This window comes from Gadus morhua, chromosome 2 (genome assembly GCF_902167405.1).
Source record: "Gadus morhua chromosome 2, gadMor3.0, whole genome shotgun sequence".
NCBI lineage: Eukaryota > Metazoa > Chordata > Actinopteri > Gadiformes > Gadidae > Gadus > Gadus morhua.
Genome location: NC_044049.1, coordinates 24,660,520 through 24,681,409, shown reverse-complemented (window position 1 = coordinate 24,681,409; position 20,890 = coordinate 24,660,520). Strand labels below are relative to the sequence as shown.

Sequence of the window (20,890 nt, the reverse complement as noted above, 5' to 3'; positions counted from 1 at the left end):
AAGCCTGGACTGAAGCTGGGTAGCTGGTTTTAGTATAGTACTGGACTGGTGCACCCCTGTAATCCAGTGTTGTGCCTGAACGCGTTCATTGAACGTTAGTTCTCTGGCTCATAGCTCAGCGGACTAGAATACCTCCTAGAATCATTGCTTGTTGGCCGGAAACGGAAAGGGGGGGGGGTTCACGTTTGGTTGTAGTCTTTTCGCTTGGTTCTCCGTCTGGACATAAAAAGAATGGACCACGGACTGAAAAATATCCGCCCATTCATTCCTATGAAAGCTGCTCAGTGGCGCAGGGGAACATCAAGGAGAGATTTTCTTACGCATCATGGGCGCCTAGACACGCCCTAGTCTGTGACATACCGGATGCAGAAATATTCTTGTTTTCTAGCATCTCGTTTGTTAGCATTGTAGCATTGTAGCATCACAAACGAGTACACTCGCATTGTTTACCGACCATGGAAGTATACGTTTCTAACCCCCAATTTATATAATTCATATTTATAAATAATATATAGCAAGTGTTGACACGTAAATTAAAGGACTTGCATATGTAGGTTACAGTTACAAAATATCTGTTCGCTACAATCAAGCATGGCACGTTGTTGTCAGATGACGCACTGCACACGTGATTAGCGCATAGCGTGAAGGACAGTTCAAGCACCGGAGAAGACGACCCATCTACTGCTTGAAGTCAAGAGAGAGAGATGATTCGTGTTTGTGTTTCCCCGGCTTCGGAAAACAAATGAAAGGTTACACCCAGAAACCTTCCATAGACTGCCATCACGGTACAATGATCGATCTCTGGTAGACCAGTGGCTTATTGTTTTGATTATGGACATTGAGACGCCAATCGAGATGCTGATGCAGAAGGATCACCGTGTCTGCAGTGCCCATTTCGATAAGGACGACTTCATCATAGAGAGCATAGACATCCCATATCAGAACAAACGACAACAATAGCGTATTTAAAGCTGTAAGTGACGAAAAACCTACATCAAATGCCTTGTGACCTCCTCCTAATCACCAACCAACATTCTCGTTCTTATTCGACTGTTTTCCTTCGTTATGCTTCGGACCAAACTTCAGACTCCAAACTTTTTTAGACAAAATTTATTTTTATAAAATGTTTTTGGAAATGACACGATGAAAAACATGATCTTTAAAAATCTGACTCCTCCGACCCATCCGACCCCCGGACCCATCCGACCCCCCGGACCCCCCCGACCCCCCGGACCCCTCCGACCCCTCCAACCTCTCCGACCCCTGCGACCTCTCCGACCCCTCTGACCTCTCCGACCCCTCCGACCTCGTGATCGGAGCGATACACCTGTCTATCTCAATGCGGCTGGGGTCCCAGACGCAGTCCTCCTCCATGCCGCTCCTCGTCATGCCGCAGTCCGGGGGGCACCAGGCAGTGTCGAAGACCTCCCCGTACCGGCGATCGTGCCAGTTCTTCACCGCGGTCAACAATGATAGTTACGTATTGTAACTCTAGATTCTATGAGTATAGGCGCAGCCTTTTAAGGCTATCGCTATTGGGTTATCCCTAGGCGTGAGCTGTAGCACTGAGGCACGTCCGCGTGCGGCGTGCCTCAACAACGTCCGAATTTCGCAGATATAGTCGGGCGCCGGCGGACGTTCTGCTCCCAATAAACAGCTTTTCTTCAGCTATTTAAAGGACAATGAGGCCGACACTTAAAAGGCTGCGCCTATACTCATAGAATCTAGAGTTACAATACGTTACTATCGTTCTATGTCGTATAGGCTTCGCCTTTTAAGGCTATCGCTATTGGGTTAAAGGGCGAAGCACGATGTAGTCTATGCCTCATTGGTCCCGATCAGTACCGGAAACACAGCTACATACGCGCTAGTATCATGCATCAGACGTAGCATAACATACATCATGCGTCTAACGGCACGTCATCAACGACCACCTCCAATGTGTCTGATAAGACGCAAGAGCTCTCAGCATGAATATTTGACTCCTCCTCACATTGTCTAATATGCGAGGGGAATAGTCACACAATCACACTCACTCTGACAAAGCACCTAGAACTGAGTGCGTCATAGAGAGGCGCAACATGTCTCTTAGGTAAAACCTAATAAAAGAGCATGGGGAATCCCAAGAGGCTGCTGTGCAGATATCCTCCATAGGCATCCCTCTTTGCAGAGCGACAGAGGACGATAATCCTCTGGTGGAGTGAGCTCTGATAGTCTCAGGCGGCTCTGCCCCCGCTGACACATAAGCCTGTGTGATAGCATCACACAGCCAATGTGACAGCCGTTGTATCGTCAGGGGGAGGCCCTGGGAATGTTCTCTGTAATGCACAAATAACTGTTGTGATTTGCGCAGAGCCTCCGTGCGATTCACATAACAGGCAAGCGCGCGTACGGGGCACAAGAGATGGGCTGTTGCCTCCTCCTCCGATTGATGAGGAGGGAGAGAGAAACCATTGAGTGTTATTACTCTCGATCTGAACGAGCTAGTAATACTCTTAGTAATATGGCCGAACTGCCGTCCCCTTGTATTCTAAGACAAGAAGGGGTTACAGAGAGTGCAGACAGGTCGCTCACTCTCTTAGCTGACGTCAGGACCAGCAGCAAAGCTGTCTTGGCTGACACAAACTTGAGGGGCACCCGGTCAAGAGGCTCAAATGGGGCTTTAACCAGTGCGCACAGCACCAGTGTTAAATCCCATTGTGGAGTGAGAGAGCGCATCACGGATCTCTCTCTCCAAACACCTTTTAGGAAGCGCTTCATTAAGGGGTGACTAAAAACAGTTTTATCCCCGAAGCCTTCGTGGCATGATGAAACAGCAGCCGCGTACGTCTTATCCGTGCTAAAGGCCAGCCCTCTTTCCATCAGCGTCTGGAGGAAAGAGAGCACACGCGGCAAAAGGCAGGAGATGGGATCACAACCCCTCTCCGTGCACCATTTCTGGAAAGCCGCCCATTTAGCCGAGTAACACGCTCTGGTGGAGTCAGCTCTGGCACCCTGGATGGTCCGTACGACCTCTCTGGGTAATCTTTGATTGCTCCCCCTGCCTGTGAGAGAGCGTCCCGCCGCCAAGGGAGTTCCTTCGGCGGCCCCGAGAGCAGACGCTGGAGGCAGGGAAACCACGGTGCACTCGTGCGTTGCGGTGCTATGAGAATCATACACAGCCGCTCCTCTTGGACTCGGTCCAAGACTTGGGGAATCAGAGGGACGGGTGGGAAAGCGTACAGGAGTGTGTTCAGCCATGGTCTGTGAGCGAACGCTCACAGACCACAGTGGGTCAAATCGGGGCCCACTGATAGGGGAATGGTCACTATGCGCCGCCGTTGGCGCACCGGGTCGATGCGCAGGCGAGAGAACCATCTCTGCAGCCGCCTCATGTGAAGCAGCCCCAGCGGCACCACCGTGTGAGCGGCTGACATCATGCCCAGCAGCCTCATGACAGTGAGGGCTGTCACGACGCTGCCCGGGGAACAGCGGCGGAGGAGAGACCACAGCGTCTCCATCCTCTGCTGTGCGAGCCTTGCTCTCATTACAGCTGAATCCAGCTCTACCCCCAAATACATCACACTCTGTGAGGGGAGGGGGGAGCTCTTCTTCCAATATATGGTGAAGCCTAAATTCGACAGGTGAATCAACAGCTTTTTTGTTTGAATAGCTGCCTCCTCCTTGGAGCGAGCCATCAAAAGCAGATCGTCCAAGTAGAACAGTACTCTCATTCCCGTTGCGTGAAGCGGCCGGAGAGCCGTCTCCACGCACTTGGAAAATGTTCGTGGGGCTAGAGAATAGCCGAACGGGAGACGGTTGTACTGGTAGTGTGACCCTTGGAACTAGAAACGCAGGAATTTCCTGTGTTTGGGGATCACTGTGACGTGGAAGTAGGCGTCCTTCAAATCTATTGAGGTGAACCAGTCGCCCGGCTTTACACACTGTAACACTCGTCTGATTGTTAACATGTGAAACAGCCTCTCCGCAATGCATTTGTTGAATAGGGCTAGATCGAGTGTCTCAGCCCTCCTGTTTTCTTGGGTACCAGGAAATAACGGGAATAGAATCCCTGCATTTCCTCTCCCTTCGGGACCGTGGAAATCACTTTTTTCGCTAGAAGCTGCTGGAGCTCCGCCAAAAGTGACAGCTGTTGATCCTTGGATGACAGCGTTGTTTCCACAATCCCGTTGAATCGCGGCGGAACGGAGGTGAACTGCAGGGTGTGACCCTTGCTGATCAGCCTGTCCATCCATTTGGCCAGGGTGCATGCGTTCAGCCATTCTGAGTAATGCTCTGAAAGCGGCTGTGCAGCCCCTTGTTTTGATGCGGCTGTCATGGAAACGAGCCACGCTTGAGCCCCTGCCGCCGCTGCGAGGGGAGGAGTCCTCCCCGCAGCCCATGGGGAGCTCTGCCCGAAAGGGCTGGGTGTGTGTGTCATTAGCAGAGGCATGCCCTGCCTGCTCAGCTTGTGACAAGAGTGTAGTCCTCTCTCCTGAGCGTTGGGACGCGAGGAGGAATAACACTGTGACTGGGCGGCAGACTGCTGACACTGAACGATCTGCGTGTCATTCGTAGACAGAGAGCTCGTTTTAGCGGTCGTCTCGCCACGTGTCATGCCAGGCATGACGTGGTGAGGGGAAAGTAATGTAGGGCTGGCTCGATCAATAATACGAAGTTTACTGACGGCCTGCCTATATGTGGGGGGGATGCGTGTGAAACAGTTATGGCCGGGCCGGTAGGCTCCGGCGTTAACTGTGTGGGGAGAAAACAGCCGTCTTTAGTAAAGAGGTGTTTCTCGCTGTCACACGTTTCTCCCTCGCCCCGTAATAGCCGGAAATGTAAATGCCCGAGGCTCCTGCTGGCCGCTCACCGCCGCCTGCGATGGAGGCGGGCGGGGCTGGTAAGCAGGGCGAGGTCGCCTTTTTAAAAGCAATGAAGTGCTGGCTCGACCAATGACACGAGGTGTATTGACGGCCCGCCCATACATAGCAGAAGATGCGTGCAAAACAGTTATGGCCGAGGCGGTAGGCTCCGGCGTTAACTGGGGCACGGGGAGAAAACAGCCGGTTCTAGTAAAGAGGTGTGTTTCGCCGTCACACGCTTCTCCCTCGCCCCGTAATTGTCGCCGGCGCTTGTGGGGCAGGGCGCCCACTAGCCGAGGCTTTTGCTGGCCGCTCGCCTGGGCCTGCGATGGAGGCGGGCGGGGCTGGTAAGCCGGGCGGGATTGCCTTTTGAGGCAAGGCAATGAAAGGCTGGCTCGATCGATAATACAAGGTTTATCGACGGCCTGTCCATATGTAGCGGGAGACGCGTGTGAAACAGTTATGGCCGAGCCGATAGGCTCCGGCGCTAACTGGGGTGTGTGGAGGAGACAGCCGTCTTTAATAAAGAGGTGGGTGGCTCTTATAAGAGCCGTTGTTTCCTCGCCGTCGCACGCTTCTCCCTCACCCCATCACAGCCTTCGCCGGCGCTTATGGGGCGGTGCATTGCCCCATGAGCCCGTTGCCCGGGGCCCTTGCTGGCCGCTCGCCGCAGCCTGAGACTGAGGCGGGCGGGGCTTGTAAGCCGGGCGAGGCCGGTAAGCCGTGGGGCCAGAAGGAGGAGCTGTCGGCGCCTGGGGTCTGCTGTAACCACAGGATCCTCTGGATGAGGTGCTGCCACGCCGCCGTCCGGGCCGCTGTCACCGCACCGGTGGAGCAGAGGCAGAGGATGACGCCGGCGGCTTTCGCCACGTCGACTGCCCGTTCGGCCAGACGATGAGGGTCGGCCGCCATGGTGGAGATGTCATGTGCCATTAAGACGATGTTGTTCATGACAGCCTCCTGCTGCATCATGCACTGATGCGCTCTGTCCGTCAGCTTCGCCGTCAGCTGGTCTTTGGGAGTGGGGCGGCGGCGGCCGAGCCCCGGCTTCACTCCAAAGACAGCACACAGAGCGGGATCCAGCGGCGGTACCGCCCTGTAACCCCAGTCCGTCAGACCCTCCGTCTTCGTGACATGCAGCTGGCCAGGGCGGTGGGGGGCCTGAGGCAAGGGCACCGCAAGGCCAAGGTTTGCGGCTGCCCTGGCGATAATGCCCGGGAGCTCTGCCACCAAAGCCCCAACCACTGGAAGGGAGGTGGTGGCAGAGACGGGCAACGCTGCTGCCCCGGGCTCCGACCCCTCCATCCGGAAGGGGAAGCCGGGGGAGACGCCCCCTCCTCGCCGCGGGCGGAGTCGTCCAACTCCGAGCCCACGAGGACGGAGAGGGCGTCGTCGAGCGGGACGGTGAAGTCGTCGGCACCCTCAATGATGGCGGCGGCAGTGTCGGCCCTGCGCTGTCGGTATTCCACCGACAGCGCCTTACAATGCCGACAACAGGCAGAGCGGCGAGAGCGCCAAGAGGGCATGGTCATGCCCCAGACAGCCCTCGCATACTTCATGGCCGTCGTGAGGCAAGATGTAACCCGTGTTACACTGCTTGCAGATGGTGACCGTCCTGGAGTCCATGTTCGTATCTTTCAGTATGCTCGGAATGCTGAAGAAAACGGGGGCAGAACGTCCGCCGGCGCCCGACTACATCTGCGAAATGCGGACGTCGTTGAGGCACGCCGCACACGGACGTAATTGAGGCCCACGCTGTTGGTGGGTGGGGATTACAATTTTTTCTGTGCTACGGCTCACGCCTAGGGATAACCTAATAGCGATAGCCTTAAAAGGCGAAGCCTATACGACATAGAACCACAGGCAACAATCCCTTTCTCCTCCATGCGATACATCCACTGTAAACAGAGTGCATGGTACCGTGGCCGCAAGCTGCTCAGGGCCACACCCCCACCCTCCTCCTTGACCCACCTCTCTCACCCTCATTTGCATCAAAGCTACCGACACCAAAACGGCGTGTTTGGGGAAAGCTCAATGTGCGAGTGGTTCGTAGTGGCTGTAATTCTGCACCACGGCTGGATTTCGGGAACGTCTTCAAATACTGTGTTAGGGGCCCACTAATATCTATATTAAAGCATCCATAAAGTAGCATGCCATGGAACCCTTAACATTTAGGGCCATTAGTAAATTTTTTTATCCAGTTTCATCAGCAGCTCTGTGTGTGCGCGCGCGCACATACACATACGCAAGCACGCACACACACATGCACGCACCCACGCGCACACAGTGGTCCTGTGTGGTCCTCTGTCCAGAGCATTTCTGGGGATATCACAGCTTTCCGCTCTTAGCACTTTGGTCAACTACCATTGTTTTAAAATGTGCTATATAAATAAACTTGACTTGACTTGACTCTTACCTCAGCAGGAGAGATGTGGACGACAGTAGGTCTCTGTGCTGAGGTGTGTGGCTGCCGCCTGTCTGTGACGCTGTGGTGGAATGCTGTGTTTGTATCCTAAACACGTGCCGCCTGATTATAGCCGTGTACTTTATAGCACAGTTGATATGTGCTGTTCAATGTTGTTTTTCTAAAATGACTGGGAATGACAGAATGTTATGTTCAGCTTGTTCATAATGCTCTATTTGGGATTCAAACACTCAACCTAAGGAACACCAGTACAAGACATTATCCCATTGAGCCACTGACATTCCTGAACTGCATGAAGCCTCATTCACTTGGTGAAAATTTCTATTGATAAGCAGACAACATCAAGAAAACTCCAAGCACACATTTCACAAGAGAATTAAGGGCTTCCTTAAAAGAGTATAGATCTGAAAATTTGCGCTGTTAATGGTATACACCTAATGATAGCCGTATGGTAGTTATATATTAACAAAGTGGTCATATAGGCAAAATGGGTTGAGACTGTGGAATTTGGCTTTTCTATGAAATTGTGGGAAAAGTAAACAGAAGCAGAAGACCAGGGTGAAAAAGATGCATCTGACTTTTGAGATTAATATTATGAAAGAATTTTGAGTCAAGGAGAATCTAGTAAGGAGAAATAAGGCCAGTTCATAATTTTTCTAAATAGCGCCACCTTTGGGTACAGTACCACAATTTGGGTGTATGGGTAGTGGGGGGTATTAGCCTGGCGATGTCATACTCATAATTCTAGTCAGAATATGAGTCTGAGACCGAACCATTGGGCTGTGATTATAGGGCGGAACCAGGAAGGAAAATGCCTCTTCGCTCAATTGGATAGACCTAAAACCAATCAGAGCAACGTAGTATGTGACGTATGTTGTGCGAAGCACAGCTATTCTCAAACTAACTCAACTGAGCGCACGTTCGAAGAAGTAGAAAAAGAAGATGGACATAAACGAATTATGCCTGTTTTGTAAAAAGAATTTAAGGATACACGGACAAATTGGCAACACGGTCAGCATTTTTGGGAAAAAAAGTAAAAGCGCTGAGTGCTCTTTGGTGACGTGGTTGATTACGTTAATGTGTATCATCTGTCCATCAACGTATAAAGCCCGCCCTTACAATTTGATTGGTCAGATCACTTTTTGATCTGACCTAATACCTCCCAACGAGCTCAATTCCAGACTGAATCTCTCAGACCAAATATTTTGTGGGCGGAGTTCAGGCTGGTATCCAAGATAGGGGGGTATTGGTATCAACCCCAAAAAAACAAAAAAGTTACAGAAACAATAGGGGTCCAAGCAGCTTCGCTAAATACACAGAATGATAACAGACATGACATACATTACATGAATACATAACATAAAACAAAAAGAACACACAGACAATATGCAATTACATTTCACATAAAACATGGTTGACATCAAAAAACAAATACAAAACAAAACAAAACAATAAGACAGTAGCATCAATTAAAGTTGATATTTAGATAATGACTTTAAGTTGTCTTTTAAAGCTATATAGATTTAATTGAGTAATATGATAAGGGAGTGAGTTACACTTCTGCATTGGCCATTATATAACTGAATGTTGAATCATTGTCTTGGATCTTGGTAAAGTGAAACAACCTCCAACTGCATGCCTTGTTGAATAATTATGTGCCACTGAACTGAACAAATTTCTATAAATAATATGGGGTGATTTTGTTATTATGACAATGACCAAAATCTCGTTTTTACATCTAACCAACCTAATGATTTGTGCATTTCAATAACATTAGTTCTCCATCCACAAGAAAGAGCTACTCTTGCTGCTTTATTCTGGAACAGCTGTATTTCCAAACCAAACCATTATATTTCCAAACCAAAGCCTGTAGCACTTGCCTAACAAGTTGGTGCGTTCAATATTTAGCACACCTTTTGATTATTGATATGGCGTTTCCCATTTTAGTCACACCCATTTGCATATGTTTATCCCATGATAATTTATTGTTAATGATGACTCCTAGAAGTTTTACATCTTCTTGTTGCTTTATCAACATTTTATTTATTGTGAGATTAAGCTTTGACTTTGGACTCAAAGAATGATTTGTACCGATTACTATGCAATTAATTTTAGACACATTCAAGATCAGTTTATTGTTATTGATCCAGTCTACCACCTTAGTCATCTCAGTGGCTAAATTCACATTTAAATCATCAACTGTTGCTGCTAAATATATAGTGGAGTCATTGGCATACATTGAGATATGAGCTTTGCTTAATACACGTGTAAGGTCATTAGTAAATATAGAATAAAGGAGTGGCCCCAGGCAACTGCCCTGAGTCACTCCATACTTCACATTTATGATGTCAGAATAGCTTCCATTGAAGTACACCATTTGCTTTCAATTACTTAAATGTGATATGTTTTGCAGGCACATTCCTATTCAGAAATGTCCCATCAGCAACCGTTATCCTGGGTGGAAGATGTCTTTCAGCTTCTATTTGGGGTTGAGCAAACTGACCATGGAAAGCCAAATTGCAATAAGACCTACGTCATGTACCACGGCACCACGCGGACCAATGCAACTGCCATCCAGCGCGATGGTTTCGTACAGTCTGCGGGCGGGATGCTGGGCCGTGGTGTCTACCTCAGCCGTGACCTGAACAAGGCCAGAAGGTATCCCATCGACCCTAGTCTACCTGACTCAGAGCGGGTGGTGTTAAGGGTGGAGGTCAACGTGGGGAACGTGATCGCGATTAACTACCAGGGCCATCCTCGCCAGAAGAACTGGCACAAAGGTGGCTGGCTCGGGAACAGGGAGGTCTTCGACACTGCCTGGTGTCCCCCGAACTGCGGTATGACGCCAGGGGGCACGGAGGAGGACTGCGTGTGGGACCCCAGCCGCATCAAGATAGTCGAATGTATCTCTCCGACCCAGAGGGGTCCGAGGGGTTGGAGGGGTTGGAGGGGTTGGAGGGGTTGGAGGGTTTGGAGGGGTCGGAGGGGTCGGGGCACCCCTCCGAGAGCCACCATCGTTAATATAAGCGTAACGATGGTGTCAATGTGAATCAGTGTGAATGTTGTAGGAGGAAGACCAGCAAGCACTACAGTAAAATATACAACTGCTTACAAAAACGTGGTTTTGAAACTTTCTTTAACACTTTACTTTCTAAATAATGGCACCTCAAGTAAAATTTGAGTAAAATTGCAAGTTGTTTTTATTCCCACAAGTGTATTTTCTATTTCATAAGACTTAATTTCACTAATGTTATAGCCAATAACTGGATACATCAACAAACCACTCTCCTACCTGATAAATGATGAGTTAGGCCATACTCTGGAGACTACATTTGTACTGCATGTCAACTACGACATTGAAAATATTAGTGTGTTGGTGGATGCAGATGTATAAAAGACAAGAAATTGCTATTTTTTTGTAGATAACCACAAACGTTTGTGAAACCAACGTGTTTGTTTTCACTGTCGTGGCTAATGTTGGTAAACAGCGACACCTAGTGGAGCTGTAGGAAAGGGGCATCTCTGATGCCAATTTATTAATTGAGTTGCTAGATTCTGAATATTTTCAGACAACCCTAGATAATGCATTTTTTTTCCTAAAAGCACTACAGCTGATATATTTTATCCGTTAACCTTTAGCAACATTTGAGGGGTGACTCAAACACTACAACGCACAAGCTTTCCTTGACACAAAACAATGTTCTCACTAACACAACACATGGTCCGTCCGTATGGAGGTAGATTTGTGTCTTTATTATGCAATCAAAAATAATAGGTTTGAGAGCAAAACTTTCCACACTGCAATCAAAAAATAGGTTTGAGAGCAAAACTTTCCACACTGCAATCAAAAAATTGATTTGAGAGCAAAACTATCGACACTGCAATCAAAAAATGTTTTTGAAAAAAAAGATAAGTAGGTGTAGGTCCCGCCCACGAGATTCAGCTCAACAGCAAGCAAAGCTTTTGGATTCGCAAGCTAAACTTTAGGATTCGCAAACAAAGCTTTTTGATTCGCAAACAAAACTTTTGGATTCGCAAACAAAACTTTTGGATTTGCAAACAAAACTTTTGGGTTTTCAAACAAAACTTTTGGATTCCCATTAATATTTTTTTTATCACATTAATTTATCTTGCAATAAAACATTTTTTGATTGCAGTGTCGATAGTTTTGCTCTCAAATCTATTTTTTGATTGCAGTGTGGAAAGTTTTGCTCTCAAACCTATTATTTTTGATTGCATAATAAAGACACAAATCTACCTCCATACGTCCGCCTTGCTGCAGAAGTGCATTGAGATCAGCAGTCACTGAGTGTTTCCGGATTGGGCCAGATTTCCCGCACAATCTGGCCCAATCTGGCAACACTGTCAGTAATTGCTCTGTCTCCTCAGGAACCATTACTGGCTGACTGCATTCAGGCAGCAGTAGCATGTATTTGACCAAAAAAAAACCTACATCGTTTTAATTTGAACTCTGAGTCTATAAAAGAAAAGTCGGATTTAGGATTTATTCTGCTTATTAGCGTTAATGTAGCCTGGGTACCATACCGCGTTGAATTATTTTTAAGTGGATATTCAATGGATATTCAGTCCGGTTCCAGTGTTACACCGAATTCTGCGACCCATCGAAAAGGGTGACCCCAGTGGGCGCTGTTGTACATTTTCTGCAACATGCACGTTTGCATTATAACAAAAACAAAAATAAAACATAAGATCTCCCCCCAACGGTGGGTCTTTCTTTTCTTGATACTAACATTAATTCTAAACAGCGTTTTACAGAGTAGCCTATAATAGGAAATGATCAAAGGTAAATCAGCGTAATTTAACACTGACTGTAGCTTTTTATGGGTTAAGAAGCAACGGTGAAGGACCGTACTAAACGCCCTATTTTACAAAGGCGTATTTTAGCATTTTACAGACCCATACAATGGTATGGGTCTGTAAAATGCTAATCAAATCAAAACAAATGTATTTATCAAGCACCTTTAATAAAAAGGTAATTGGTTGGGGGGAGATCCTATGTTTTATTTATGTTTTTGTCATGCCTGTCTACGCTTCAAACTCACGCATATTGCAAAAAATATGCAACAGCGCCCCCTGGGGTCACACTTTTCGGTGGGTCGCAGAATTCGGTGTGAAGGTGCGGCCACACTGAACGCGTTACGCGTGTTAGAGGTTTTGGAAATTGGCATTTTTGCATAGGGAACTTTTGGTTAAGGCGCGTAGATGAGTTACACGCGCTAAAGCAGCGCGTTAGGAGCGTTAGGCGCGTTTCACGCACCTAAAAAACGCGCCCAACACACCAACGCATGGAGTTCAAAAAATGTAACTTTCGACGCGCCTACGCATGACGCTTAGCCGCGATAGCCAATCAGCGTTGAGCTTAACCCGATGTCACTGGCAGAGAGACGGAGGACGCACAGAAGCAGAAAGAACATGGACGACCAAGTCATCGTTTCAGTGTGTGCTGAAACGATGAGGAGGTGGTGAAACTCCGGGTCGGGCCAATATTTCCCACCACTATCCTCGGGCCGGGTCGGGCCGGGCCTAATCATTGCTTTATTGGCCTCATCTGAGGAGAAATCTATGCCATAAACAGAAATATTATATTACACGGGTCTTCTCAATGCAATGGAACGCTCCATTCACTTGTGTTACGTATTTTAAGAACATGGCCACATAGCCTCTAGGAAGCAGATTCAAACACACAAGCTGTATTACCCTCACATAACCACTAGGAAGCAGGACCAAACATATAAGCCGTAAATACTATACATAGCCACAAGGGGAGCAGGACCTTACTGAAGGCTGTGTCACGTTAAAATTGTACCGGGGGTGAAAATTGTACCGGCCTACGTCATCAGTTGTTGACAAATTCCAAACCTGCCTGGCAACGGGCGATCGCGTCGAATGACGTAGGAAGGTTCTTGAACATCCGCGAACTTTCATGCTCGTTCATTGCAAAAATGAACGGAAAAAAAAAATTGTACCGGGGGCGAAAATTGTACCGGCCTACGTCATCAGTTGTTGACAAATTCCAAACCTGCCTGGCAACGGGAGATCGCGTCGAATGACGTAGGAAGGTTCTTGAACATCCGCAAACTTTCATGCTCGTTCATTGCACTCCTTCATTGAGCATGACAGGTTTTTGAAACCTGCTTTAAACACTCAGTTTACTAGCTAAATTCGATTAAACAATTCAATACAATACAAATATAAAGTAAAAACAAGTGTTATCTAGCGATCCGTTATCTGGATTATGTTATTTCGTCTTTGGAAACATGAGCCGAATGTTTTTTGAAACCTGCCCGGCAACGGACAACCCAATCAAATCAGTTGTCAAGTTGTCAACAACTGATGACGTAGGCCGGTACAATTTTCGCCCCCAGTACAATTTTAACGTGACAGCTGCAATAGCTGCTCCATCCACAGAAGGCAGCACCTCAGACAAGTGAGGAAGCCGAGGCTAATGCGTCACACCGGCCACGGCCACTTCACACAGGCCACGTGGATTTGACCATAACAGTCTCTACAGAGAGGTGGGACGCCAGAATCTTCAGGTAGCTCAGGACTCGCGGGCTAGAGTTTTGATCAGCTGGGAGACGCTCAGCACGTGTTCGACACACTTCCCCTCCTTTTGCTCCGTAGTTACCATACCGAAATACTTTGACAAATAAAGTGAGTTAAAAGCGATCCGGATTGGACTACTTTCTTCGAAGAATAATGCTGCACTTGCATAGGTAGTACTCCGGTAACTTGTGAACCCCAGCGTCTTTGGTTGCTAAGCAACATCAACGTCTTTGGCGGACTATTTCTCTACTAATCAACACTACGAATGCTGGTAACGAATAAATTGCAAAAAGACACACCATGTGAAGTTATTTTTTCGTCTTGGCAAGTAGCCTTGTAATAAACGGGATAATGCATAGAACGTAGGCGCGTTAGGCGTGTTGAACCGTTTTTGTGACACACAATGATCAAGCGTCAGGTTTGGCGCGTTACGCGCATAATCTAACGCGCGTAACGCATGTGGCCGCACCTTAACACCGGCCGTGACTTTACTGAGGCTTTCCTAGCGTTAGCAGCAGGAGAACGGTTAGCTCACCTCCCAGCATAGATAGATAGAGTATAGATACACACAGCATAGATACACTGACTAGATATCGTATTCAGCCTCTAATGGTGTGTTCCAGGTGCCTCTTACAGCGACCGCAGGAGTTGCAAGGGGAGAAATCTCCCAGCTTTCTTGCGGTATTTCACAAAGGAACGCCCCCTTCTGGTCGGTCCTGAGAGATAACGATAACTTTCATTTATCCAATATCCACAAACAAGGTATTATTGGAATCCTTTGGCCAAGCCGAGTTCAACGCACCCATGTCATCATTTTGCGCCATGATGGATATTCCGCCATCTTGGTTTATGTCAAAGACCTTCAAAATGCTACTCCTATCACACATTTTGTCCAATCATCTCGAAACTTGGTACACATGATCTTCAGGCCATGCTTGATATAAAACAATGAAAAATGTTTCAAACTCAAAACCGTTTGGCCGCTACAGCCAACCAAATTTGCCGGCAAAGCCGCCAAACAGGAAGTCAGCCAATTTCTCAGCAGCCCTTTGACATGACTGCTTGAGCCTCTCCCCCCGCGACCCGACCCCAGATAAGCGGATGACGATGAGGACATATCATAACCAAACTTAGATCCATGACCTCATCATGGTGACACCAGAGAATGTCTAATATGAGGAGAATGGGCACTCGCTGGTTAGTTCCGGTTTTCTGGAATGGTTGCAGTAATAATCTCTGTCCACGCGGGGCGCTCGTAGGCGAGTCCAGAATGAATGGGAGCCTATGGGGTTTTATCCTCAGAATCCACCTTTCTCACGATGTAATTTTTTGTCAAGTAATTTGAAAGTTGCGTTCAAAAGGTGGGGCTAAAATAATAAACTCAGCTGAATATTGCATTTTTTAAGGTCACGTATCTGTTCTAAAAAGGTCTTAAAAAAAATACGATGGCGTCACACATTGTCATACTGTCAGAGGTACTGCTTTACGGCAGTTTCTGAAGCACTTCCCGCAACGATAATACCAGCTGTTGGAGGTAAGGCTTTTTCTTGCTTACTAGTTCCCGAGTTTTAGTGAGCTAATGTACAAAAAAGAAATGCGCGAATGTTTTACATATGTATGTAACTTACAGAGTGTTTTTTTTTAATACTCACTAGTGCCGATGATAAAGCTTTTTTTTTAGTAACGATTATGAGCCATTTCTTTCTCCTGAAATAGAAACCTGGATTAGAATCATAATTTTAAGACTGCATCCACTAAGTTTACATCAGTAAACAATTTCCTAGAGAGCAGTGTTCTGTTGTGCTCCTCCTCATGCCTCTTCTTTTCTTGATCTCTACAGTTGGACATTGATGCTGTGACAACGGACAAGTCTTCTACCTCTGTCCTTTTTCCCTGCCTCTGTTCTGCCTCTGTTCTGTATGTTTAGTGTTGTTAAACACTTTTTTTATTTAAAAAAAGTTTACTAACTAAAAGTAAATTTTTTAGTTTATTTACTATTAGTTACTGTTCTTATTGTGTTCTTGTTATTGTGATGTTTGAATAAACTTGCCTGTTGCAATGTTGGTATAATGTTTGGATAATTACTGTTTCAATGTGACCCAGACCATATTTCTCATTTAACAAACATGCGTAGCTTATAATGTGTTGCAGGGCAGAGCAATTATATTCAATGGCTTAAAACAAACCCATCTGTAAAGATCAGTGAATGCATAGCAATCAATGACCAGTGGTGTAGATGGTTTTCGCTCTGTGCAAGGTCATTAGCCCAAGTAAGTCCTACAAAAAAAGAACTAGAGTAATAGCAGATGTTGAAGTTGTTAAATCGTTAACAAACAATTTGTATGGAACAATTGGTTAAGGTAAGTTAAGTGCTTGAGTCTCGACACTCGCGATTTTACCCGGGCTCCAGCGCAACTTTCCCTACCAGGTGCAGCCTCAGGTAGCCTAGGACCATTCATACAGGAGCAAGCAAGAACGTTACCCTTTTCTGTGTTTGGGAAACGAAAAGACGGACAATCCGTTTCCACTGTTAGAGCAGTTTATCATTGCACATTTACGAGGCATTTATTTTTTAAACTATCTTTATTTTCGAAAAATAGACAATGACAGATGAAATTATATTGAGCGGGACATTGACTGTATTATTTAAGGTGGTCATACCGTACCTACCATGTATATAACACGTTGAACATTGAACACAAGAAATGGAAGAAATTCCATTATGCCCATGTACTTTGGCCATACATAACTAGGCTATATAAAAAATAAAAGGGCCTGCAGGAAAATATAAATACAGTACACAAAAAATTAACTTCGACGGAATGTTTCTGATCGTGCTTCAGCTTCAGATGCCGTCAAGAGGAGTCTCTGGTCGTAATCAGTCGCAAGTCCGTCCCTGACCAATCAGCATTCATTAGCAGAATGCTAGCGTGTACGGCCAACAACGGCCCAAAGTGTAAGAAATCGAATCATTCGACTTTTGACCTATAATCTATATTGAACTTGCGGAATCTACAATAAGATTTGCGATATTTCAACGACAAGCAGGTGAAAGAGACATATTTAGCCGTCTAGCCCAGGGATGGGCAACTGGTGGCCCGCGGGCCGCATACGGCCCGCATCCTCACTCAGTCAGGCCCGCACATAATTTTTATTTAATAAAAAAAAAGCAAAAAAAGAATCGAGTTAAAGAGAACTTAAGAAAGAAGAAAATCAGAGTATCTGTTCATAGAATTCAAAGGCAAACCCATGTGTCTAGTTTGCTTAGAAGCGATATCAGTCATCACTTAAGTCGCCACCACAACTACTACAACTGCCCTGAAGTGAATATCACGCTTGTTGGATTTGAGTCCATTGAGTTGTTGCACTTAATGTTGGGCCACTGTTTTTCAGTTATGTGACATCATTGAATGATGATGTATGTGAGCCCTTTGCACTGATCAAAATACTAAGTAATCAATTATTTTTGGGTCTAGACACAGGTTGTCTGCTAGGCCAAAATAAGACTTGTATGTGGACAAAGTACCAATTAAACAAGTGGAGAAGGTACAATTACTTGGCATGGTCATTGATAACCATCTGACATGGTCAAAACAGATTGATAACGTCATTAGAAAAATGGGTTTTGGCATTCATATGACTAGACGATGTGAACCATATGTACCATCTCATATTCTTGAACAAGTGTGTCGATCTTTTATACTATCCCATCTGGACTACTGTTCAGTGGTATGGGCCTCAGCCACAAAAACAGTATTATTAAAACTACAAGTTGTCCAGAACAGGGCTGCTAGGCTTATTCTTGGTTGCTCGTCAAGAACTAGCATTCGTAAGATGCAGTTTAGTTTATCATGGCTTAGTGTTGAAAATAGGCTTGCCTCAAGCACAGTGACATTTCTTGGCAACACATTGCGGACACACAGACCTGAGTTCTTGAAAGAGCAAATTGTTCTTTGTAATACTGTGCATAAACACAATACAAGAAAGGCTAGCAATGGTGATATTGTGCAAGCTCATCCAAAAACCAATTTTCGGAAAAGAACAGTGCTTTACAGGGCAAGTAAAATTTGGAATGAATTGCCTCAAGATATCCGTCAAGAAAAAAGCAAAATATCCTTCAAAAGGAGAATAAAGGTGCACTTTTCTTAGTGGTCATATGGACGCTGCTTTTTGTAGGAACAATGTATGCTTTCATTCATGTTGTCTAGGATTACTATCAAGTATTCTAGTTTAAACTGTACTGTTTTAGTTATTCATTATACTGTATTAATAATTGCTGAACTTTTGTGATGTATTATGTATACTGTTATTATAGTTGTGTTTGTAGGCCTATGAACTGTATTTTAATACACTTAATAGTATTACTTGTAATGTGGATTTTATGTGGACCCCAGGAAGATTAGCAAACTGCTATGGCATAAGCTAATGGGGATCCTTTAATAGAATAAAAAATAAAAAAATAAATGTGGCTGTTTGAGCATTGAAATCATGAAATAAATGTATGTTGGTTCAATCAACATACCATACATAGTTTATGAATGTGGAAGATTTTGTAGGTAGTGGCCATCCCCAAAATGCACCAGAATACAGGAAATCATATCCAACTAATTCAAAAATGTGTAGCTTCTCTCAGTTTACGTCGGGTTGAAGTCACATGGCCCTTCTGATGGTGATGATGAAGAATTGTGGCCCTCTTTATCATGAAAGTTGCCCATCCCTGCTGTAGGCGAACTGTAGTGGTTCCAGGGAGTCAGGCAGTGAAGAGGTGATGTTGGTTTTGACCAGCAGTTCGAGGCACCTCATGATGTGAGTGCTACGGGCCGGTAGTCATTTCACCTGAGGGTTTTGGTTTTCTTGGGGACGGGGACAATGGGCTCCTTTTGAGACATGTGTGGACTACAAACTGTTGAAGATGTCCGTGAATACATCTGCCAGCTGGTCTGCACACACCTTGATTACTCTGCAAGGGATAATGTCCAGGCAAGGGGGCATTTTTTGTGCCAGGTACTCTTTTCTGCTTTTTGCTGTTTTCAAAGGGGACACATTATGAAAACAACACTTTTCCAGGGATTTGGGATGTTGATTTGGGTCTCTGATGCTCCCACACGCATACAAACTTTGGAAAAAGTCTGTACATGATCCTTTGAGTGAGATATGCATTTCTGAAAGCACCCCGCCTACAGTTACCAAACGAGCGAGTCAGTTTCGGCGCCCACTCCTACGTAGGAAGGGAGCACAGTTGAATATTACCTCCCACTTCCCCCCACTAGCCCAGCTCCGGGGGTACAATCCCTTTCTCTGCCGGACTGCCGCCGAAGCTTCGGCCGCAGTCCGGAGGAGGAGACATAGAGGAGAAAGGGATTGCACTCCGCTGAGCTACCCCCGCCGAACTGCCGCCGTCGAAGCCGTCCGGCCGCCACCGGCCGTCCAGCAGCTCCGGCGGTGTACTCCGGGAGCTGAACTGCCGCCGAAGCTTTCCGGCTGCTCTGGCAGGTGTACTCCGGGAGCTGAACTGCTCCGGCGCGAGGAGCTCGGCGGCAAGTCCAAGCTCCCGGAGTACAATCCCTTCTCCTCCATGCTGTGGTTCAGTCTGACAGCTCATTGGTCAATGGACAGGAGCTAATTTGCATTAAAGCTACAGACACCAGAAACAGCGCATTCTGAAGGGACTTTAATAGGGGGGAATAGCGGTAGGCGAGATTTCTTTCTCCTAAAATCTATTTCCAGCAAACCGCTTCAAAAACATATTTTCTGGAACCCAAATACTATGTCTATACGATGAGCCAGCGTACAGGGGGAGGTCCAGCACCTAACTACGTGATGTTTAGACAACAACCTGTCCCTCAACCCCTAGAAGACAAAATAAATGATCGGGGACTACAGGAGGTCTAAAGGTGGAACGCTCACCCCCCTCTGCATCAACGGAACGGAGGCTGAGCGTGTCACCAGTTTTAGGTTTCTGGGGGTCCACATCTCTGAGGACCTCTCCTGGTCCATCAACACCTCCGCCCTGATCAAGAAGGCTCACCAGCGCCCAACTGCCGCCTCAGAACCTGGTGAACTTCTACCGCAGCACCATCGACAGCATACTGACCAACTGTGTCACAGTGTGGTACGTTAACTGCTCCGCCTCTGACCGGAAACCACTGCAGAGGGTGATGAAAATAGCCCAACGGATCACCGCTTCCTCCCTCCCCTCCATCGACTGTCCAGACAAAGCGGTGCCAGCGTAAGGCCTGCAGCATCGCAAAGGACAATTTTCATCCAAACAACTGTTTACCCTTCCTCCTCTGGAAAGCGGTACAGGGCCCTCGGCACCGGGACCAGCAGGATCAATCAATCAATCAATCAATCAATCAATCAATCAATCAATCAATCAATCAATCAATCAATCAATCCTTTACTTAACCAGGTAGAAATTCATTGAGATTAAAATCTCTTAAGATAATGCTCCATGATAAAATAAACAGAATCAAGTCACATAAATTCTCACAAGCCACACTCAGCACCAATCATTGTAAAGTACAAGATTAGGGACACGACTATGTATGAAAAACGGGAAGCATTGTCCCTCAGGCTCTTAGCCTACTGAACCCCACACCCCTGTGAACTTCTGCGGGGGTACTCGCTGTAGGCTTTGTTGACCCCCCCTCCGCCGACTCGGTGGTCCCTCTTCTCGGGGCTCCTGTCGGCGCCCTTCCCGCCGTCCTCGCTCGAGTCCAGTGTGCTGAAGTTCCACACGATGAGCGTCTGGATGAGCAGCACGCTCAGTGCTGCGATCAGCGCAGACTTGGATCGCCGGGCCAGCTTGCGAGCACACGGGTTGCCGACCATCTTTGGTTCTCCTCCTCCTCCTCCCCCCCTGCCGCGGGTCAAGCTGCCAGCGGCCCCGCGTCCGCTAAATGCCAACAGCGGGTCGTGAACGCTCCCCTGCTCCGTGTGCTGCTGCGAGGTGCTGCTGGCGAGTGGAGGGAGAGAGAGGGGGTGTAATAGTAGGAGGAGGTGGAGAGGAGGAGGGGGGAGGAGGAGGAGTAGGGCATTAGGCAGGCGCTTT

General features: G+C 46.9%; 1 protein-coding gene across 1 annotated transcript; it reads left to right on the top strand.

Annotated features, from left to right (window-relative positions):
- The first annotated feature begins 9,311 nt into the window (after positions 1-9,311).
- On the top strand, positions 9,312-20,069 carry LOC115557234 (uncharacterized). Its single transcript, XM_030374901.1, has 2 exons — positions 9,312-10,165; positions 19,887-20,069. The coding sequence occupies exons 1-2, from the start codon at positions 9,701-9,703 to the stop codon at positions 20,067-20,069; spliced, it is 648 nt and encodes a 215-aa protein (XP_030230761.1). The 5' UTR covers positions 9,312-9,700.
- The last annotated feature ends 821 nt before the right edge of the window (positions 20,070-20,890 follow it).